Source organism: Ambystoma mexicanum, chromosome 1p (assembly GCF_040938575.1).
Source record: "Ambystoma mexicanum isolate Mex_15411 chromosome 1p, UKY_AmexF1_1, whole genome shotgun sequence".
Classification (NCBI taxonomy): domain Eukaryota; kingdom Metazoa; phylum Chordata; class Amphibia; order Caudata; family Ambystomatidae; genus Ambystoma; species Ambystoma mexicanum.
This window is the reverse complement of record NC_090921.1, coordinates 365,516,046-365,539,381: the sequence shown is the minus strand read 5'-3', so window position 1 is coordinate 365,539,381 and position 23,336 is coordinate 365,516,046. Positions and strand designations below refer to the sequence as shown.

Here is a 23,336-nt window from a genome sequence, read left to right as displayed (position 1 = left end):
GTGTATTATTTATTTACTTTACAATTATTGCCTACCTTCCCTTTTCCCAAAACCAGGACTGTCATCCTCCCCTCCCCAAAACTGGGACAGGGCGGTTAAATAAATAACAGGGGCGGAGGAAAGGGCAAGAGAAGGCCAGTTTCCGGGACTGTCCTGGCAAAGCCAGGACGTCTGGTCACCTGACTTAGAGGTAGTGGGTTGAGGTGTTTTGTTAGAGCTGCGTGTGGTTCTCGGTGCAGAGAGTAACAGAGCACAGGGCAGTGGCTCATTGCCGCAGCTGTCAGTAATCGCAAAGAAGTGGTAGAGGTCAGCTCAATAAATACCCGATTAATATTAATAATAATGTGTCAAGGCTGTGTGTGTGTGCTTCCTGGTATTGGAGTAGAACAGGGTGCTGCTACCTGGCTAGAATTGAGGTACACTGGCGCAGCAGTGTTTTGGGCTGTGCACTTGAAAAGCAGGGGGTGGTGCAGACCGTGCACTACCAGAGATGGGAGCGCATCACAGCAGTGCAACAGCAGAGGTGCTGCAGGTCGGGGCTACTGTGCATTTTTAGCGTTACAATAACCTTAGTAAGGAATATCAGACTTAGCAGCAGGTTGGTATTGAGGTGCACTGGCAGAGCTGTATGAGCGACTCAGTGCTGTAATATCGGCATTCATTGTTGGGGAGATATTTACCGGCTCCTCCCCTAAGAATCCTCCTCCTCAGCTGCCCAGCATGACGAACAGACAACGGTGCAGATTTCCTTATCTCTTTTTCTATTTGTCGTTTTTTGTTTTCGTGAACATGTGACTTCCCGGGACTTTCCGGGGGAATTGTGTCTTTTCATGAGGACCACGTTCACTCAGAGAGGTTGACGGGTGTGGGCGCATGAGAAGGGTAATACTGCGGACGTTGACCCTGCTCGCCCGACGCCTGGGACGCTGCCCATCACTGCCTCTTCTCCCAGTCGGCGTCAAACTTCAGCTCCGCAAAATGGACTCCCACGCCAAAGTGTCTCTAGCCGTCATCGCTAGCGCCGTCACTCTCATCGTCCTCATGGTGCTGGCTTTCTGTGTCCACCAGAGCCTAAACTGCCCCTCCACCGTGATGCAGGGAGTGGGCAGCGACGATGCGGTGGACCCGCAGCAGGCGAAAGAGGAGCTGGCAAAACTGCGCCACCAGCTGCAAGCTAGCGCGTGGGACCTGGCCGTGGCCCGTAATGAGACGGTAAGTCTTTACCGCCCCCAACAAGCCCGAAACTGTACCCCGAGAGTCGTCCGCCGAGCCCTCACCACGCTAAACCAACCGTCCTCGTGCTCCTCTCACGCTCCTCGTGAAGTTGGCTAAGAGGGTCGCCTACTTCTGAGGGCAAGTAATGGGGGCTGAGGGACACCTGCAGAAAATCCTGCGCAGGAGGTTCAGCCTTTCATTATATCACCACCCCTCCGCTGTCTGTGAACGTGAGAAGCAAGTAAGGTGAGTGCCCGAAGTCGGGTCACCTCACTCGCTTCAAGGCTGCGAGTTGGGGCGGCCAGTCCATGTTGTTGCACCCCCGACAACGCCACCTCTTACACGAATTAGAGCAGCAAGTGCTTATGACAGGCGCTTTGAAACAGGACCCAGATCTTTTTTATCCATGGGGGTCACGGCCATTGCAAGGAATTTTGCCACCCGAGGCAAAGTGTCACATTGGCGCCCCAAACTCCCGGTCCTAACCCTTCACAACCAATTTTGTTACCGATTGCTGCAACCCATTATCTCCACCTAAAACCTCCTGTAATGACTCCCCCCTCCTCTTTCATGTTAAGCCACCCTGTGGGTAACTGGTCCCGTCCCGTAACAGCGCCACAATGCCCTTGGGCTTTGGCGCTTTACAAATGTAAAAATAAATCAACACGTTGCACAAGTCTTCTGCTGTGGATGGATCCCATTGCACTTTCCTCACCCTCCCGTCCACTCAGTGTTAGGTTTCAGAAGTCAAATTAAAGCCTCTGTGTTTTTCCAATATGTACACTGGCAAAGTATTAAACGTGCCCATCTTTAACCTCAAAATCCATAGTCAAATATTCCAGTGAAATCAAAATCCCAATGTAAGATATGTGTTTGGATGAAACTTTTATGCGGTCTTGTGGGTAATGTCTTCACTTGGAACATGACAACTAGGGTGAAATCCTTGTAGCCAAACAATTCAGCAAGTTTGCCAGCCTCATAATCAAACGAGCTGGGCAGCATCCGCTCTCTGAAAAAAGTGTGCCCAACTGCCCACCCACATATATCCTCTGCTTGTTCCCTGAAAAGCAACACATGTCCACAATGAGGGAAAACCACCTCTCCAGAATTGCAACCTCTTTCCACATCGTGGGCATATATAAATGACTTGTTTCCCTTCGTCCCATGTTTGACTCTGAATAGTATTCTGTTTTATAAGGATGGCTTAAAAAGTACACAAACTATAGTAAAGTATTCACAAAAATATATGAATCCTTATAGAAACATCTTAGGCAAAAAGCGTACCATTGTGGGGGACTGCAAATGCCAGAATGCATTTTTTGACAGAAGGCAAAAAATGGCTTTTGAGTTTTGAAAATGTACTTTCAAGACTTAGGGCCTCAGTGCTACTGGCGGACTACCGGCAATCTCGGCTTACCGTTCCTGCCAGGATATGCCGGGCGGTGGGGAATCGGTAAGTTCCTATTCCCATGGAGTTCCATTGGACTCCGAATGGCAACACTGAAGCACCGGCACTGTTGCTAATGGTGCCGGTGCTTCAGTGATTTTTCTGCCTGTAGAGGCCTGAACTACAGGCAGATCAGACCTGCCGGTTGTTCACTGCCTCTACCAACAGACTCCGAGTAGCCAAGTCTGCAAAAAATGTTGGAACCATACTTACCAGCATTTTTTCCAGACCGGGTTACTAGACGTAATGTGTGAAAAGGTTACCTGTTTGTTTGTGTTTAAAAGTTTGACAAATACAGGCTTTTTATATGGCGTGATGAAAATATTACATTCTACCAAAAATAAATGCTTTTGGTGTGTTAAATATGAACATCTGAAAATAATGTAGTTAATTTAAAACTGCTTTGTATGCTATATTTTAAGTGGCCGGGAGGAGGGCGTAGCTTTAGGCAGAAAACAGGTGGTTTGAGTGGGCTTTTATCATTTGCATTTCTTAACACGGAAACGTGAAGAAGATCTTGTCCAAATCAATAGCACCTTAAATGGGCCATCAATTCACTTATAAATTGCTCACACTTCAAAAGCTCTGCTATATTAAAGAAAGTGATAAGCCGTAATTATGGGTCCTGGAGCTTTTAATGGGCTGCTGGGAGGTGGTATATTTGTCTTAAGAGCATCCCAGGGGTTTGTGGGGTGACAGCCTAGCTTCACTCGGACAAACAGAAAAGCGTGAATCATCCAAGGAAGCAGCATAACCCCACTTTAAAATAATGTTGTGACTTGTTCTAGTAGGGGCAGACGTGTCTGAGGGCCCCTGCCCATGCCTCAGGCATCGGGCCGGCTCTGTGTAGGTCCATGTGAGGCGGACTTGACTTCAAGTCAAGGTTAAATAAACACGCAGTGCTTAAAGAGCCCTGACCACTCCCCTGGCCGCAGAGAGCTGTTTACTCAGCAAGTTGGTAAGTGAGCACAATCCCTTCAAAATCCTCCCCGCTCTCCAAGACCTATCGGAGTCCGTTTCAGTCGTCACCCCATCACAGACTATATAGAGGAGCGCATGCCACATGCCTTCTGGCCCTACAGCCGCCTGCCAGGGGAAGTGGTGCTTTACAAACCTGCATATTACAACCTTCCATAACTTAATTGTCATATGCTTAGTACTGCAGTGCCATGCTGTTCGAGGACTTTGTATGTGCCAATTATTAGTGGTAAATACCGCCATGTGGCCCTGATATGGTACCTACCCGTATAATCCTCCTCATGCTACCGAAACCCTATACGGCAAGTCATAAAACGTATAAAATGTGTCAAGTTGCCTGGACATCATAGACAGCCCATGATACCTGTAACGCGTCCCATCTCCTGGACATTTCAGAAAATTCCCAATTGCAGCACCGTGAACATTTCCAATCTTGAAGGCATTCCGCAGTACTCCTGTCGTGATACACAAGGCTCCAGCTATTGTGCAGCATGGTCGTCCACCATGGACGGTCCAGTCACCAGAAGACGGTCCACGCGTCCAGAAGTCGAAGAATGAATGTTCACACAAACAAGCCTCAGTCATGAGGGCAGTGGCATGTGCGGTGCTAATGCTCAGGTGCTGCCTGAGGCTCTGCACATGGCACAGCGCCCCACACCCGAGTCCTGAGTCCGACCTGAACCTTATGGCGCCTGCTCAGCAGGCCATGCTGTGTTGCCTGCTGTTGCTGCCGACAGTTTAGCTAAGAGTTCCACACACCTCCAGAGAGAGAGAGAGAATAAATTATAATAAATATTATACAAAGAATCATGCATTTTCTGCTCTAACATTGTCACATTATAGGCAAGCGCCTAACCTTGCCTAGTGGTAGCACCAGCCCTGCATGGTGTGTACAAGATGTGATGCACACAGAAATATGGAGCAGGCACAGACAGATCAGGCAAGAAATCACAAGTGACACAAGCACTGGACAGTGTGTGATATAGGTTCACATAGTGTGATGGGGCATGACAGGAGATATGGGCAGAGAGAAAGAAAGAGAGACACGTGGAGAGAAGACACGGGGTGGGGCTGATAAATAGACTGAAAGGGAAACAGAGAGAAAAGGTAGAAAGGGGGCAGAGACAGGCTATATATAGAGAAAGCAGGACACAAGGGATTGCACAAACAGAAGAATACGGGATACTGCGATAGGACAGCTAGAACAGGGGCACACAAAGAGCCAGGGCACAGAGGTGTGGCAGAAGGGAGAGCGAGCAAGAGAGAAACAGGGGCACAGGGTTATGGGCACAAAACGAGAGCGCACATATATATGAGAGACGCCACAAAGAAAGAGAAACTGGACCCAGAGACAAGGGTGCACCTAGGATAACATTTCGGGGGGGTCCCTTCAAATGTTGGGAGAGGCGCTAACTTCAGAGACTGTGGGGGAGGGGCAAACTTAGTTGTGTGGTGGGCATCTAACTTCTTAGCACATCCTAATGAGACTGTTCTAGTCAATGTTCCGAGGTCCCACTTAATGACTGCGGTGAGAATGAGCTGTCACTTGTCCCCCCCGACCCCACCCTTCTAAACAGTCCATTGGCATGCAAGTACATTATTAACACATTATTGAAAGAATCATATTCCCTCTTTAGTGACTCCATAGAGAACTCTGTAAGTAAATAGGATTCTTTCAATATTGTGGCAATGTATATATAGGGTACTGGAAAAAACTGTGACACCCTACTTGGGACCTCTAGTTGGCTTTGTTATGCAACTAGTAACCTCATCACAATTTGAATTGCCTACAAATGTATGCGTTTGAACGCAGGTGCTAACAGTGAATTGTTTTACATTAGTAATGTAAGAGGATTCAATTCAGCACTACAGCCAAGTTAACGCCTAGTCTAGAATACTGAATGAAAACCCTTATTGATATATCTTTAGGTCCAGTTCATGCGTCCTGGATGACTACCCTTGTATAACACCCCTCTCTTGGAATCCCCCTGACCCCACTGAGCCAAGAAGTAGTTCTGTTTTGCAAGTTTAAAAGGTTTATTTGATAAATTAAAATATATATATCACACTTTATAATAAATTAATAATTGAATATCACACTTAATCTGATATGGTAAATATTAACAACGGAGAATCTGGCACTAGCACCCTTCTTTATAATGACTAATGAGTTGACCTGAAATGGATAAGGTAGCACACTGGTAAATAGGAACAAAAGTATAATGTGGTAGAGGATGCTTTATGTAGCTCAGGTGGATGCAATATTCAATGAATGCAGTACAGAAAATACGCAATATGATTCAACCAGACAATGTAATCACTTTTCTCGGGCTATTCCCTCCCCCCCTCTTTATGCAATACAAGGAAATGGAAGGAAAACACACAGTCCTCAGAAATGCAATCAACTGTAATTCAGTTCAATCCCAGCAAGCTTACAGAAAACAGATAGGAGTTTTGAAAACACAGGCAATGCTTGGATATGTGCTGGCAATGAATGAGAAATATGCTAAATTTGCTTTTAATTCCCTTATAGAGGTTCAGGGTGAGTGGTATCTAGTTAATATTAGTCCAGGCTCACACTAGCAATGATGCAGGGATAGTTAGCAGGTTAAACGAATTTCTGGCCAATGGAAAGCAAACAGCAGCAGTTTTTACATGTGAAGAAATTGCAAATCGCGGTAAAATTCGCGGATGCGCCGAGCGCTATTACAAAGGAACCGCAAGGACTATCTCTACCGTTTTGGGGTCCTAGAAAAGCCTGGGATCTCAGCTTCCAAATGAAAGTTATTGCAAGTCTCTAGCCCAAACGGTTGCGGAGATATGAGTAATTTAGTAAAGGTCGTTTTTGGTTTTGTAAATTTTAAACGCACACTTTTTCAAAATGACAAGTGACAAATTTTTGCAGCTAGAATGACAGGTGACAGCTAGGAGGCAGTTCTACTTAGGTTAAATAGATTGAATTAGATGAATTTAAACTAAGAGATGTGTTCTGAGTTTTGCTAAGTACTCACAAGAGATTTTGAACAGGAAAGCGACTTGGTCACGGACTTCAGTCTGGTCAGGTCTTTCCGGGTTCTGCTCACAGCGCCTGGCCTCTGGAACTGCTCACCGGGGTCTGGTCTCTGCTAGGCACCGGTTCTTTGGGTCTCTCTGCTCTGGATAGATTGAAGTCTCTAGTTTGGCTTTCTGGAGTTTGATGGAGGTAAGTATGGATTTTTCCGGCAGAGCTTTCAGCGGCAGATGAAAAATGAATCTCCTATCTGTCCTGTCTGTCTGCTTTTATGTGTTTAGAATGTGGGTGTGTTCTAGCATCACTGACCCTACCTCTCTCTCAGCTTCTAATTGGTCAAACTTCCATTTCTTACTTGATTGGGGGAATGAAATGAAGTGTCATCAGGATGAGGTCTGTTTATGATACAGAGAACCCACCCCTGTCAACTTTACACACAATCTATATCTGACCTAAAAACATATTTGCACAGGTACACATTTGTTTAAAATTACATATACATGGTGTGGCTGAATTTAGCCATGTCTATGTCCAAATCTGCTCATTCTCGGAGCTTGCATTCAAAGAGTGTACATAATTGACTTTTTAACTGCTTTTCCAAATTCCGACATGGACCCAACTTTACATACATGTGTGCAGGGGGTAGGGACATTAACTGATGAAGTTTCAGATTTTTAACATGCACACATTTAGAGTAATATCCACTTTTCCGCTAAAACCCCCCTGAACATACCACCGGTTCCTACCACGTCTTAAACTGTGGGCAGAAAAATCACAAGAATTATGGTATCATTTATAAAATTTTCACATGTCCGCTCTATGAATTATCCCCCTTTTTATAAAACCATATCCTTGCTGCAGGGGTGTGTCTTTTCAGGTCACATGGTACAGAAACCAGTCTTTCCAGTTTCTGCCAAACCAGCTTGCTTCTCACAGGCAGTGCTCCTCCCAGCTTCTCCAGGAGGAAGCCACTTTTTACGACGTCTGTAATAAAAAACCTTTGCCTGAGTGGAGAGGGCTTTGTTCACTCTCTGGCAGAGCACAGGAAATTCAATTATCAGATAGATGGCATATCCTTAGCCTGGGCAGCAAAAGGAAGGTTGGCCTGGGAACACAGTGGTGACTCAAGTTTCACTGCTGATGGGTAGTTGCTAGGCAAAATCAAGTTCCTTAAGCCAGACCTTCAGCTAACTTTTTGTTGCTTTTAAAATAACTTGTAATTTTACACATGCAGCTAGAATGCTGATTCTAAGCGCAAAACTATGACATTTCAACAGTTACAAAGGCATGTGACACCAAACATAGGTCACTCATTTAATTTAACATTTTCGATTTTGGTGGTTTTAAATCCAGTTGTAGTTAGGCTTAAGCTGCTGACTCCATAGCATTTTTGTTATAAGCATTGTTTTTGGGCTCTTCATTTCCCAGATTTTGTAGGCACACAAAACTCCATTCTGCCAATGTCTGCTGGTGTTCAGTAAATATTTTGCACATGTTGCACTGTTAGAAATAGGCATTTTGCTTGCCTTCAGAAAAACACACAGAGTGGTTTTAAAACGCCGGCTTTTGGATAGTGGTGAGTACTGGTACTGCACCCATTTTTGGGATTTAAGAAATGAATTCCCCACAATTCTAGGTTGCATTTGGCAATCAGCATTGCCATTCCCAATGGTTTCAGACTACTGTGCGGGTAGTCCAATGGTGGTTTTAAAGCGCTTTGAAGCTAACCGGCGCTACTGTTTTTCCTTTGGCAACCCATTTCCCTCATGGCAACCCGGCCTTTCATTCTCGCACTGGTGGGTGGCAAGTGAGGCAACCATTTTGGTGGGCGCACAAACTGCGCAGCTTTCCTGGATTTCAGCGCACATGTGGGTTTTCTGCCATCTTGAATTTTCTAAGCCCACAGCACCAAATGTTGTAGCAGGGTAGCTTAAACGTGGGTCAGGACACCCAACAAGTCCCCCCCACGCGACTGCACTTTGAATTTGAGTCGATGGGGAGTCGCGTGCACAAGGGTTTTGACCCATGCACCGGTCTGTCCGCATAATCTTCTTCCTCTTCTGTAGATGACACAGTTCAGCGCTTTCTTCTCCATCCGGTACTGATCGATCGGTTCTCCTCGCCGGTCCTGATGGGAAGATTGGGCGGTACCCCGGGCCCGTTGCGTCTCTGCTCCCGGTCTCCGGATCGTTCTTCTTGGTCATCCTTCATGGTTTCATCTCTCCTAGGATGATAAAGCAAAAGCGGCAATATCTACTCATAGACGTTTTTCCACCACTGTTGAGGTAGTGGGGCAGCATATGCATTTTATCATAACGAAACATTACATTCTTATTTTGAGAAAAAAAAAAACAGTATAACTAAGAGACAGTTTCATGCAAATCACAATATTTTAGAGACTAGATGTGGTATGTTTTATGGTTGGAACTGAATTAGTCTGAGACAGTGCCTGCTAGGATTCCAGAGGATTCCTCCAGTTGTTGCAGAGTGTGCCTGGGATGGCAACATTTCAACTGGTTTATGTGGACCCACTTGTCTTCCCCCTCTGCCGAACCGCCTTTGGGGATGCGGATCTTGTAGGCCACAGGGGAGATCTTATCGACGATCTCAAAGGGTCCCTTCCATGTAGGCAAAAATTTGCGCTGCTTGGCCTGGTTCCTTTGGAAGTTGTATAGATAGACCCGGTCTCCCACCTGATATTCCTTCCTGGAAGTTTTCAGGTCATAATGGGTCTTCATGCTATCAGTCGATCTTTCTAGATTCCGCTGAGCATAAGCAAAAGCATGTTGGAGGTGTTTCCTTAAATTCTCTACATACTCATGAGTAGTGGAGGCATTTATCAGTGTCTGCTCTTGGGTCCTGTAGAGCAAATGCTGAGGAAGCACCATCTTGCGCCCAGTCATCAACTCAAATGGTGACATTTTGGTTGCAGATGAAGGGGTAGATCTGATAGCCATTAGGACCAGAGGTAATCGGATATCCCAACTTGGCCCAGAATCTGCCACAAACTTCTTTAATATGCTCACAATTGTCCGGTTATATCTCTCTACTGCCCCAGAAGAAGCTGGCCGGTAAGCAATATGCAGCTTTCTCTTGACCCCCAGTATCTCCCACATCTTTGTCATTACTTCACTGGTGAAGTGGCTACCTCTGTCTGACTCAATCCTTTGAGGTAGACCAAAACGGGAAAAGATGTGGTTAATCATCAAGGCAGCTGCAGTTTCTGCCTTGCAGTTTGGGGCTGGGAGACATTCCACCCACTTGGTAAACAAGCATGTCACGGTCAACATGTACTTATTCCCCCTAGCCGAGCGAATCACAGGGCCTACAAAGTCAATTTGTAAATCTGACCATGGCAGTGTCATTCCCCTCTTTTGTAAAGGCGCCCGGTGTGTGAGGGATGATGGCTGAAATTGTGCACACACAAGGCAACCCTTCAGGTACTGGTCGAGGTCCTGCCCCATGTGTGGCCAGTATGCAACCTCTCTTAGGATTTCCAATGTTGTGTGAAACCCCCTATGACCGGCAGTGGCCGCATCATGGGCGTGACTTAACATCAGGCTTCGGAATGAGGTAGGAACCACCCACTGATCGTGGCCAGCTTTGGATTTCCTTACCAACAAACCGTCTTGGATCCGGAACATTTTGGGACATTTCATCAACACTCTTAGGTCCTCTTTCCCAATGTAATCGGTATCCGTCAGGGGAAAGTTCTCAGGGTCCTCCAGGTGCTGGTAAAATTTACCAATAATTGGATCCCCCTTCTGAGCAGTAATCAAATCAGCATCAGGGGTCTCCTTGCTCCATTGTGCAATTGAAAGGTCGTTGTGAGCATTGGTCTGGGATCTAGTGATAGCAGTGACCTGGATTTCCCCCAATAGGGACTCAATCTCAATTAGATCCCCTTGGATGGCCCCGGTTTTGGCCAGCTGATCAGCTAAGTCATTTCCAGTTTTGTCTGGTCCCTCTACTTTGGAATGACCCTTGATCTTTTTCCAATAGATGGTCATCTCATTCGAGGTGACCAGATCATCAATGTTTTGGATCAACTTCCCATGTTTCAAGGGTTTGTTGTTAGCACATAACATGCCTCTGGTTTTCCAATTAACCAGGTGCTCCACGAACCCGTTCCGTACATAATCCGAATCTGTGATTATGACCAGTTCGTGGAGTTGATGCTGGACAGCAGTGAGGATGGCCTGATGCACAGCCATCAATTCTGCCGCCTGACTACTTCGGGGGCCAACTTTGTATCCAGCGGAGGGTTCTGGGGACTCATTCACCCATGCATTCCCTACGCCGGCCACCAGTTCTTTCTCCCCGTTGTTGTCGACATGGTAAGAGCATCCATCCACATACACAGTGGGCATTCCCTCACACTTGTCTTCTTCAAAGACTTTGTGGGGGGAATTAAGGTATGCCTCCATGTTGTCCTTTATTTTTAGACTTTCGTCCTCGAGACAGTTTTCTCTGGCACAATCATGCAAGTCAGCCAGACCTTGCGCGAGGGGACTCTTCTTGTTTTGGCCATATCTGACCTCCACAGGAAAGCCTTGCATTGACAGAATCCAGGAAGTAATTCGGGAATTACTCACATTTCCGGCCCGGATTCTGTCACTTTGGAGATATTGCAGAGGCTGGTGTGGAGTCTCCACTATGATGTGTTCCCCCTGGATAAACGGGCGGTAATTCTTCAATGCCCACACCGTTGCCAGGAGTGCCTTCTCACAATCGTTGAATTTTTCCTCCACAGAGGATAAAGTTTTGCTCGCATAGGAGATTACTTTATTGACCTTGTCATGCTTTTGATATAATACTGCCGTCAAGCACGTATTAGAGAACCCCGTCTCCAGGAAGAACTCCTTGTTTCTGACAGGGTAAGCTAGGCAAGGCGCTTGTGAGAGGCTTCTTTTGAGTTGTTTTACTGCCTCGGCTTGTTCTGGACCCCATTCCCACTTGACCCCCCCCTTCAGGAGATGAATCAGGGGTCTGGTGATCTCTGCGTAGCCCTCAATGAACTTTCTGCTGTAATTAGTCAGTCCAAGGAGGCTCCTTAGTTCCCGCAGAGTTGTGGGGTCTTTCAGTTTCTGAAGTGCTTCCACTTTCTTTTCCTGGGGACAGAGACCCTGAGGAGTAATCTCATGCCCCAAGAAATTAACACGGGTTCTACACCACTGTGCTTTCTGAAAGGAAAGTTTTGCTCCGGCGGCCCTCAACTGTGTCAGAACATAACGGATCTCTGCTATGTGTTCCTCCACAGATGAACTTTTGATGAGGACATCATCTACATAAGCCAGGTTACCCCTCGTACCCAGGTCGGGCATGGCCTTATGTAGGAAAATATTGAACTCATTACCGGAGTTAAGGTATCCGAAGGGAGTCCGGGTCCATGTGTACTGCTGGCCCCCAAAGGTAAAAGCCAGCTTGTATTGGTCCTCCCTACTGACAGGCACGGTCCAGTATCCATTGGTCAGGTCTATTGCAGTGAATACCTGTGACCCCTGAATCTGGGCCAGCCCTTGGTCAATGTAGGGAAGAGGCCATCGGGAAGTGTGGACCCGTTTGTTGAGCTCCCTGAGGTCAGCGCAGAGTCTCCACTGGCCGTTTGGCTTCAATATTCCCAGCACCGGATTATTGAAGGTGCTGTGGACTGGACGGATTATTCCCCGGGACTCAAGGTTCTTAATTATTTCAGTAAGGGACTCCATTGATGCGAGAGGCAAGCGATATTGCTTCACAAACACTGGAGTCATGCCAGGGTCCGTGGGGATTGTTGTGGTGTGGATGTCGGTGCGACCACAGTCATATGAGTCTACCGCAAAGAGATCTTGGAAATCCAAGAAAACTTGTTTCAACTTTTGCCTTTGTTCCAGAGTCACACAGGCATCAGCTAGGTTGACTCTCTCTTCCACCATCTGCCTGAAGCCTGGAAAGACTTCTGGTTTGGCTATCTCAGCGGCCTCCTCCAACTGGGTGGAGAAGTCCCTGGTCAGAGTGCTGATTTGGACCGGAGGCTTCAGGTGGGAAAGGCAGCCCTCATGTACCTGGAAAATCACCTCATCCCTCCTGAAGTCACAAGTCACATCTTCCTTACCATAGGGGCAGGAAGTGTACACCAGGAAGTTCCCCCCATGCCGGGTGAAAATCCTGTCTGGTGTTGTATTGTCCTCACTGTCACTGTCAACACAGTCCTTGGGGATTGGTCCTAATAGTTCATTACCTAAATCCATGGAAAAATGTCGGTCATCAACCGCCATTCCAATAATGGTGCCTGCGGCTAGAGTAATACTCTTTAAGTCGCTGTTATCCACCTCTATTGGAATGGTGTCATGTTCTATGTTGACTAATGGAGTTGGGTTTACCCCTAACCCTTGCAGTTGGAGAGAAGCATTTAGATGTATGTAAGCATCAGGGTTTTGCAAATATTGTCCCCTTTTAACTTTCACTTCCAGTGAGAATTGTCGGGTCCTTTCTGGGATGGTGACTTCCTCTTTAACCTGAATTTCAACTGCATAAGGTAGCAAATGAGCTGACCTAAATGCTTTTTCTGGATCATCAAAGCCCATGGGATTATCCGCTAATCGGGACCAAGCTTTGAAGTTTATTAGGTCCAAACTAATGGCAAAGCGATTGAGAATGTCACTGCCTAAGTAAAAGGCGGCAGTGACGTCTCGCACGACCCAACAATTATGGACTATGCTCTTGTTGCCAATGGAGATTTTGAGCATACACCTGCTTGGCAGGAGATGTTTGGAGTCAGGTGCTTCCAGGTCCATTTCCCATTTGTCTATCAGTTTGAAGGTGGGAATGGCTGGATCTTTTGGGAGTTGGCGGAACATGGCTTCGCTGATGAAGCTCTTACCGTTGTTCACACACACTCGAGCGAGAACAGAGTCCTTCCCATCATTTAACTGAACAGGGATGAACAACTGCTCTCCAATTTGCTGAATATCAGCCAGGCTTTGAGCTGATTTCACATCTTTCTGGACTATAGGAGTGGGAGTTTCAGATTGTGGATTGGTATAGAATTTCAAAGTGTTTCCTTCCAGCGTGGAATACCACCTTAGACTGGAAGGAAGGTTGATTTTCAGAAATAGAGAGGACCCCCCATCACCAGTCTGTTGTCCTACTGCTATTACTGTCACGTCTGGAATTTGGTTGTTCTGGAAGTGAAATTCTACTTGGTCAGATTTTTGTTCAACCATGTGGCATGTGCCGTTTAAACTAACATGGTTGACACTCTGTTTTAATTTTATGGGTCGGCTAGTCTGAGTCCAGAGGACCTTGTTTACGCAGTCTATTAGGGGTGACAACCTTCTCAGGAGGTCATTCCCTAGTAAACAAGGGGTGCCCTCTGGGGTCACCACTATGACCGGGTGTTTCAACTTATGTCGCCCAATTTTAATGTCCAAGTCTGCAGTCCCCTCAACGGGAATTTCCTTCCCGTCAAAGTTCTGTAGTTGTCCAGGAAGAGAGGTGAGAGGAATTTGGTAATTCTCTCCCCTTCCTGCATTCAGTTCGTCAAAGGCCCTTCTGGACAGAAGGGTAGCTTGAGATCCAGTGTCCACCAGTGCCGAGATTGTACCCTGCCCCTGTACTTGTACCGGTGCATAATATCTTCCCTCCTTCTCCTCAAGGGGGCACAGATAATGTACATTTTTGGACAACTGGTGGGCTAATTTTCTGGTTTTGGACATCGCTAGCGAAGAGATTTGGGCAGAATTCTGTGGAGAGTCTTGGGAATCTGAAAGAAAAATTTTGCAACTGGAGATCAGAGCCATTGTGGGTTCCCCTGGCTCTGTTTCTGGGCCGCCCCCCCCTTTTTGGAGGCAGTCCCCAGGATGGGTTTGAACCAGGGGATTTTCTTGCTGTTGGTTCTGGGATGAGATGGTGGGCGGCGGTAGCTCAGTCTCCACATCTCCCCAGTCTGGATTTGCATCCCTAGGGACCCATTTTTCTTTGGGAGGAGTTCCCCCCTCTCTGAAGGAGAAGATCCTTTTCCCAGGATCCTCTGAGGATCCCTCTCCCTCAAATTGGAAGATCTGTACCTCCTCCTCAAACTGAGTCTGTTTGGGTCTTTTGTTTCTCCTACCCCCCCTCTGCTCCTTAGGAGGCAGACTTTCAGGGGCAAGAGATTTTGTTTCCGGTTCCTGGGTTTCCAGGGGCTGTTTACAAGTGAGGAAGGAAGCTTCCTCCAAGGCTTTACACCCCCCTTCCCTTTGTGCCTCCTCCCTGGGAACCGGTGATTTATCGGGGTGCTGCCCCCGTCATTGTTCTGGAGCACCAGGTCCAGAGTTGGGTGCGTTCTGCGCCGGCACGCCCCTCTGAGGGTTCTGCTGAGCCCTCAGTATGTGACCCAGATCCCGCGCCATGTTTTGAACCTGGCGCTCTAACTGGGAAACCCGCTCAGGCTGATACGGGGCCCTGTTTTCTCCCCTGGGCTGATCCCGGGAAGGGTAGCTGTCCCTCCTCTGGTAATACCCCGGGTTGGGAAGATTTGGGTACCCCTCCACCCTTGGCCTCCCCTCTCCCGGATTCAGTGGTCTGGGCTCAGGGAATTGAGGAAAGAAGGATGGATGGTTTTGGGGCTGAAAGTCGGGAGGATATCTGGGGAAAAAGTTCTGCCCAGGGTTTGGTAAATTTCTGCCCTCCGGTGGGAAGTTTGGAGGGAAGTTCCCTGGGTTAGGTGCTTGGCTGGATCCCCCCCCTTGGGCTGGAGGAGTCCACACATAACCCAGGATGGGTCTGTTACCTTTGTAGCGAGGACTTACATAGTCAGGAGAGCGAGGGACCCCATTTGTGGGGCTGCCTCCCTGGCTCCCTGTCTGTGACTGGCCCGAGGACCTTCTGGGCCTAGCATTATTAGGTGCAGGTAGGTTTTTAGGCCCCCCCATCTCCAAATCCAAAACGGGGGTGACCTTTACCTCTGCCACCTTGGCAGCAGCAGGGGTGCTGTTGGCTTTGGGGTTTTTCTGGGCATTGCTTTTATTTTCTATGGGCTTCTGCACCTCATAGATGCGGGTAGCCTGTTCAATGACCCAGTCTAAAGATCTTTTCTCGTGAAAATCCCTCACGAGCTGGGTCATGATATATTTGGGCAAGGCATGGAAAAACGTGTTTATAAATTCACGGCTATCCGTGCGCACCCTTCTTGTGGTCTGTGCAAAAGCCCGCTTTAACTCCTGCACAAATTCTTGTGGGGCCTGATCCTCCCCACATTGCAAATTGTAGGCTGCCTTGCGAGCCTCTTGAGGATTTCTGTGAACAGAAAAATGTTTCAGGATGGCCGCCTTATAGGTGGACCATCTTAAATGATTTTGGTCCTCCAGCCCCGCAAAGAAACTGGAGTATTCCGGGGAGAAGGTCCACTTTACATATTGAATGCAGCTTTGGCTGTCCTTCAAATGGAAAGTCTCCATCATTTGTTCAAACAACTCTAAGTGCTCCCAAACAGAATACTTAGCGTTCTTATGGTAAGGCGTGATGACGCTCCTGATCGCCTTAATCTGCTTTAAGGGGTCCTTGAGCAAGGCCCTTTTTGCCTTATTGGCCTTTTTGGTTCGGGTAACCCTTGTCCATTCTTCGTCGGACTCAGAGGCACTGCTCCCAGAGGTTCCCGTCTGTTCTTCCAGGTTTTCCCGGATTCTGCGAGCCTGGGAATGGCTGGCAGAATGTGGGGACCTGGTCTCCTGTGTCCTGCGCAGTTCAGAGGAGTCTTCAGATTCCTCCTTGCTGTCAGGATTTGATGGGTACCCCCTCCACTGACCTAACTGGGCAGAGGTTTTCAGGATGCCCTTAATGGGCCTACTCTCCTGGGGTTCCCCACTGAACTGTATTGTACTTGGGTGCCCATACCCGGATGCCCACCCCTCCATTCCTGGATGGTACTGGCCTATGAGCCCCATACTCTTAGCTGGATAGTAATCTGCCATCCCTGTGGCCCTGTGCTCATGTGCGCCAGGGGACACGGGGGTGGTAGAGTCCAGGGACTGGGGAAGATGAAGGCCCCTGGTGTTAGGGCTCCTGCGGTTATGGTCAGGAGTCTCTCTTTCCCAGCGGACCTCATCTCTATCCGCCCCTGCTCCCTGTTGCAATGCAAGAGCCTGCATTTGTGCTTTCAGTTCCTCTGTTAAGGCCTTACTCGACTCTATCAGTTTCTCCTGCATCGCTACCTGTTGCTGGAGCCTATCATTGTGTTGACAGAGGGCCTCATTTTCCCTCTGTGCTTCCTGGTTGGTCCTGGAGAACTGGGCCAGTCTTTGCTGCAGGAGGGTTACCTCCTGAGCTGTGTCCCTATTGGCCTGCTCCTTTCTTGCTAGAGCATCCTCCACCCTTCTGGTGTGCTCTACCAAGTTCTGGTTTTCTTTTTGGAGGTCACCCAGCCCCTGGTGGGCCAGGTGATTTTCTTCCATTTTCCTTTTTAAATGGCAGACTTCCTGGCCTAAGGCGTCTCTTTCCTGACTAAGAGCCTGCATTTGTGCCGCCAGGTCGTCCCTTTGCCGTTGAAGGGCACCAGCTTTTTGGCGCTCCTCATCAAACTCTGCCTGGGTATCCAGGTCTTTCAAGATCAGCTTGTTGCTCTCTACCTTCACTCTATCTAGATGACTTTGCAGGGTGGCTACCTGCTCCGTGCATGCCCTGTTAAAGTCTAATTGTTGCTCCAGCTTTTTCTGGCTCTGCAGTAAGGAGTCCAAACTGTCTTGGTGCTCCTTCTGTAGGGCCAGAAATCTGGTATCCTGTTCTGACTTTTCCTTTTGCAGCACATCCATATCCTCCTTTATTTTAGTAATGTACAGTCTGCTGTCATTTTCTGACTCCTGGCTCCTCTGCAGCCTCTGCTCAGAAGAGTCCAGATCAGATTGGACCTTCTGTAATGCCATCTGTTGCCTATTTGCCAGATTTTGGCTTTCAGCACATCTATCCTGCATGTCTCCCATATATAGGTACAGGTATGCTGCTATCCTGGCGATCTTATTGTGTTCCTCTTTGGCTTTAGGAGCCATATATAGTTCACTCAGGGCCACATGTAAGGGACCCTGATCTCTATATATATCTGACCCTGTTTCAGTGACCTGTTGTGTGATGGCCTGCAACCACACATCCTGGCCCTGTTCGGTCCATTCACCTCTCACAAATAGCTTATGCAAGAGGTGCTCTCTGGCTATTTTCATGTCTACTAAGGTCGTCATTCTAGAGATTGGTCTCTGTCCTGACTTACAGAAGTTTGTATTTTATTTTTGCAGAACAGAACTTTTCTTGGAGTGTCCCTTTTGAGGAATGCTTCACAGCGTAATGCAGCGTGGTGATCCGACCGGATATATGTATCCCGTCAGTTAGCACACTGTATTAAGCTGCACAAATGGTAAATCTAACCCAACGTCTCGGCTCGAGCCCCCACTTTGTAAGAGGATTCAATTCAGCACTACAGCCAAGTTAACGCCTAGTCTAGAATACTGAATGAAAACCCTTATTGATATATCTTTAGGTCCAGTTCATGCGTCCTGGATGACTACCCTTGTATAACACCCCTCTCTTGGAATCCCCCTGACCCCACTGAGCCAAGAAGTAGTTCTGTTTTGCAAGTTTAAAAGGTTTATTTGATAAATTAAAATATATATATCACACTTTATAATAAATTAATAATTGAATATCACACTTAATCTGATATGGTAAATATTAACAACGGAGAATCTGGCACTAGCACCCTTCTTTATAATGACTAATGAGTTGACCTGAAATGGATAAGGTAGCACACTGGTAAATAGGAACAAAAGTATAATGTGGTAGAGGATGCTTTATGTAGCTCAGGTGGATGCAATATTCAATGAATGCAGTACAGAAAATACGCAATATGATTCAACCAGACAATGTAATCACTTTTCTCGGGCTATTCCCTCCCCCCCTCTTTATGCAATACAAGGAAATGGAAGGAAAACACACAGTCCTCAGAAATGCAATCAACTGTAATTCAGTTCAATCCCAGCAAGCTTACAGAAAACAGATAGGAGTTTTGAAAACACAGGCAATGCTTGGATATGTGCTGGCAATGAATGAGAAATATGCTAAATTTGCTTTTAATTCCCTTATAGAGGTTCAGGGTGAGTGGTATCTAGTTAATATTAGTCCAGGCTCACACTAGCAATGATGCAGGGATAGTTAGCAGGTTAAACGAATTTCTGGCCAATGGAAAGCAAACAGCAGCAGTTTTTACATGTGAAGAAATTGCAAATCGCGGTAAAATTCGCGGATGCGCCGAGCGCTATTACAAAGGAACCGCAAGGACTATCTCTACCGTTTTGGGGTCCTAGAAAAGCCTGGGATCTCAGCTTCCAAATGAAAGTTATTGCAAGTCTCTAGCCCAAACGGTTGCGGAGATATGAGTAATTTAGTAAAGGTCGTTTTTGGTTTTGTAAATTTTAAACGCACACTTTTTCAAAATGACAAGTGACAAATTTTTGCAGCTAGAATGACAGGTGACAGCTAGGAGGCAGTTCTACTTAGGTTAAATAGATTGAATTAGATGAATTTAAACTAAGAGATGTGTTCTGAGTTTTGCTAAGTACTCACAAGAGATTTTGAACAGGAAAGCGACTTGGTCACGGACTTCAGTCTGGTCAGGTCTTTCCGGGTTCTGCTCACAGCGCCTGGCCTCTGGAACTGCTCACCGGGGTCTGGTCTCTGCTAGGCACCGGTTCTTTGGGTCTCTCTGCTCTGGATAGATTGAAGTCTCTAGTTTGGCTTTCTGGAGTTTGATGGAGGTAAGTATGGATTTTTCCGGCAGAGCTTTCAGCGGCAGATGAAAAATGAATCTCCTATCTGTCCTGTCTGTCTGCTTTTATGTGTTTAGAATGTGGGTGTGTTCTAGCATCACTGACCCTACCTCTCTCTCAGCTTCTAATTGGTCAAACTTCCATTTCTTACTTGATTGGGGGAATGAAATGAAGTGTCATCAGGATGAGGTCTGTTTATGATACAGAGAACCCACCCCTGTCAACTTTACACACAATCTATATCTGACCTAAAAACATATTTGCACAGGTACACATTTGTTTAAAATTACATATACATGGTGTGGCTGAATTTAGCCATGTCTATGTCCAAATCTGCTCATTCTCGGAGCTTGCATTCAAAGAGTGTACATAATTGACTTTTTAACTGCTTTTCCAAATTCCGACATGGACCCAACTTTACATACATGTGTGCAGGGGGTAGGGACATTAACTGATGAAGTTTCAGATTTTTAACATGCACACATTTAGAGTAATATCCACTTTTCCGCTAAAACCCCCCTGAACATACCACCGGTTCCTACCACGTCTTAAACTGTGGGCAGAAAAATCACAAGAATTATGGTATCATTTATAAAATTTTCACATGTCCGCTCTATGAATTATCCCCCTTTTTATAAAACCATATCCTTGCTGCAGGGGTGTGTCTTTTCAGGTCACATGGTACAGAAACCAGTCTTTCCAGTTTCTGCCAAACCAGCTTGCTTCTCACAGGCAGTGCTCCTCCCAGCTTCTCCAGGAGGAAGCCACTTTTTACGACGTCTGTAATAAAAAACCTTTGCCTGAGTGGAGAGGGCTTTGTTCACTCTCTGGCAGAGCACAGGAAATTCAATTATCAGATAGATGGCATATCCTTAGCCTGGGCAGCAAAAGGAAGGTTGGCCTGGGAACACAGTGGTGACTCAAGTTTCACTGCTGATGGGTAGTTGCTAGGCAAAATCAAGTTCCTTAAGCCAGACCTTCAGCTAACTTTTTGTTGCTTTTAAAATAACTTGTAATTTTACACATGCAGCTAGAATGCTGATTCTAAGCGCAAAACTATGACATTTCAACAGTTACAAAGGCATGTGACACCAAACATAGGTCACTCATTTAATTTAACATTTTCGATTTTGGTGGTTTTAAATCCAGTTGTAGTTAGGCTTAAGCTGCTGACTCCATAGCATTTTTGTTATAAGCATTGTTTTTGGGCTCTTCATTTCCCAGATTTTGTAGGCACACAAAACTCCATTCTGCCAATGTCGCTGGTGTTCAGTAAATATTTTGCACATGTTGCACTGTTAGAAATAGGCATTTTGCTTGCCTTCAGAAAAACACACAGAGTGGTTTTAAAACGCCGGCTTTTGGATAGTGGTGAGTACTGGTACTGCACCCATTTTTGGGATTTAAGAAATGAATTCCCCACAATTCTAGGTTGCATTTGGCAATCAGCATTGCCATTCCCAATGGTTTCAGACTACTGTGCGGGTAGTCCAATGGTGGTTTTAAAGCGCTTTGAAGCTAACCGGCGCTACTGTTTTTCCTTTGGCAACCCATTTCCCTCATGGCAACCCGGCCTTTCATTCTCGCACTGGTGGGTGGCAAGTGAGGCAACCATTTTGGTGGGCGCACAAACTGCGCAGCTTTCCTGGATTTCAGCGCACATGTGGGTTTTCTGCCATCTTGAATTTTCTAAGCCCACAGCACCAAATGTTGTAGCAGGGTAGCTTAAACGTGGGTCAGGACACCCAACAAGTAATTGCAGGGCCTCTATTAACAGCGAAACCCAGGCACCGTTTAACCTCTGTGTCCTGTTCTGGCCTGCCACGGCTCTGTAGGTCAGCCAGGTAGGTAGAGTCAACCTAGCCCAAAGGTGCGACTAGAGCCCAATACGCTCAATGGTGATGCAGCACTGCCCAGAGATGGACAGAGAGAGAGGCAGGGCTGGATCTACCTGATCATTTCGAGAGAAAAAAATGATGAATCCCAAAAGACAGATTATTTTTTTCTTTCACACATATATATGCCGGGGAAGACCTTCCGCATACCCCCCCATACCCTTTCACATCTTTTATTAACTTAACACAACCCCGCACATATATATGCACTGAAATGGGAAATCCAAAATTCGGTATGTTGGGATTCGAAGTGATTGTCTGCGATATTTTGAAGTTATACCTGCAAGTCGCAGACATCTGAGAAGAGAGGAAACAAACAGATGGGAACAGAGGGAGGGGTAAGGGCAGTAGGAGTCGGAGAGACAGAGAGGGAGAGGTAGATGGAGCCCACAGAGATGAGAAAGGGTGTGATTTGCATAGAGCGAGGCAGGAACAGGGATGGGGATGGAAGAGAATTGTGCAAGACAAATAAATGGTACACAGATGAATATGGAACAGTAAGCAAGAGAAAGACATTGGTATAGAGAGAGATAGCACTTCAGAAACGGGATAAGAGTTAAACTCAACATGAAAGGAAAGAGATGGGAAGTAGTGGGGAGTAGGAGAAGGCATGAGGGGCAGAATTTGATGACCATGCATTCCCCAAGCTTATAGAAGTTCTAACAAAAAAACGCTTTTGTGACCGGGTAACAAGCTAAATTGTGTACATCCTTCAGCACTCTGATATCCTGCTACTCACCCTAAAACACAGAATTAAGCACACCATACATCTATCGCACTGAAGCATAAACCACCACAAACTGCACAAACCATGCAATTCCAAACAAGAAGCTAGTGCTGTTTTTCTGCGGGATGGTGGGTTTGCGTGTGGAGCGGGATCCTGCATAAGCATGCTGAGATGGGTGGCATGTATTCAGGTTAGCATATTGTCCAGACCTAGCGTTCAAACAGGACGCCCGTGTTGCAGATAGGTGTTTGGGCATATGTGTCTTGGTGGCTAGTGTGCGGGCCACGTGTAGAGTATAAGTGATGAGTAGGCGTCGGTGGAGAAGGGAGGCGAACCTGCGCTGTGTACCTTGTCATGATTCGCTATAGCCAGGTCGCAACAGACTGTTTTTGGTCATGGGAATGTACTGACAGAGCAGGATTTCACCGGCAGAGCGGGGACTGCAGCGGAGGGGGAGATGCTGCCACAGGGCACATCATGAGATCAGACTTAGTGAGTGCTGTATGCGTGCTGACAGGCTTGAGAAAGGGGGTAGGTGTTAAGATGGATTTCTGAACTCTGATCTGGTGGGCAGAGGTTCAGAAGGCCAGCCTAGTTTCATGGAACAGGGTAACCTTCTGGACAGGCCAGACGAATCAAGGTAGCATTGGTGGCGGTCAAGACTAGGTCTCAGGAGGGGTGAGGCTGGTTCACAGGAGAATGCATGCCCAAATAAAGACTGAGCCCGGTCTGCTCGACCTGGTGAAGGCAAAGGGACCAGGGAGTTCAAACAGCAGCAAAAAGTTGTGGGATACACAACTGGAGGGAAAATTACCCACAATTACTCGAAATCTTTCCTAACACTCGCCCCTCCCAGTCCAAGGGCAAGGGGAACTAATCTACCCCTGGATGAGTCTCATATTCAGGTCAGTAATACATTCTGGACAACCCATCAGCATTGCCATGTTGGACACATGGCCTATGCTCAATAGTAAAGTCAAGCCCTTGCAGGCTTATGGACCAGCTGAGCAACTTTGGATTCACTCCCGTCATGTTCATGAGCCATATTAAAGGCCTATGGTCAGTTTGCACAGTGAAGTGGGTCCCATAGAGGGAGGGCCTCAGCTTCCTTAGGGCAACACAACAGAGAAACATTATTTATCTACTGTGGACCACCTGAGCTCTCTGTCATTAAGATGCTGACTAATGAATCCAATTGTGTGTTCTGTACCTGTCTCATCTACTTGTGATAGTACAGCTCCTATCCCAGTGTCAGAGGCCTCTGTCTGCACAATGAAAGGTCTTTGGTAATCAG

General features: G+C 46.9%; 1 protein-coding gene across 1 annotated transcript in view; it reads left to right on the top strand.

The window, feature by feature from the left end:
* The first annotated feature begins 737 nt into the window (after positions 1 to 737).
* LOC138570270 (uncharacterized) overlaps positions 738 to 23,336 on the top strand; it is a 160,314-nt gene continuing 137,715 nt past the window's right edge. Inside the window, exon 1 of the mRNA XM_069649038.1 lies at positions 738 to 1,212. Coding sequence (XP_069505139.1) covers positions 874 to 1,212 — 339 coding nt within the window. The 5' untranslated portion in view covers positions 738 to 873. The remainder of the gene's footprint in view (positions 1,213 to 23,336) is intronic.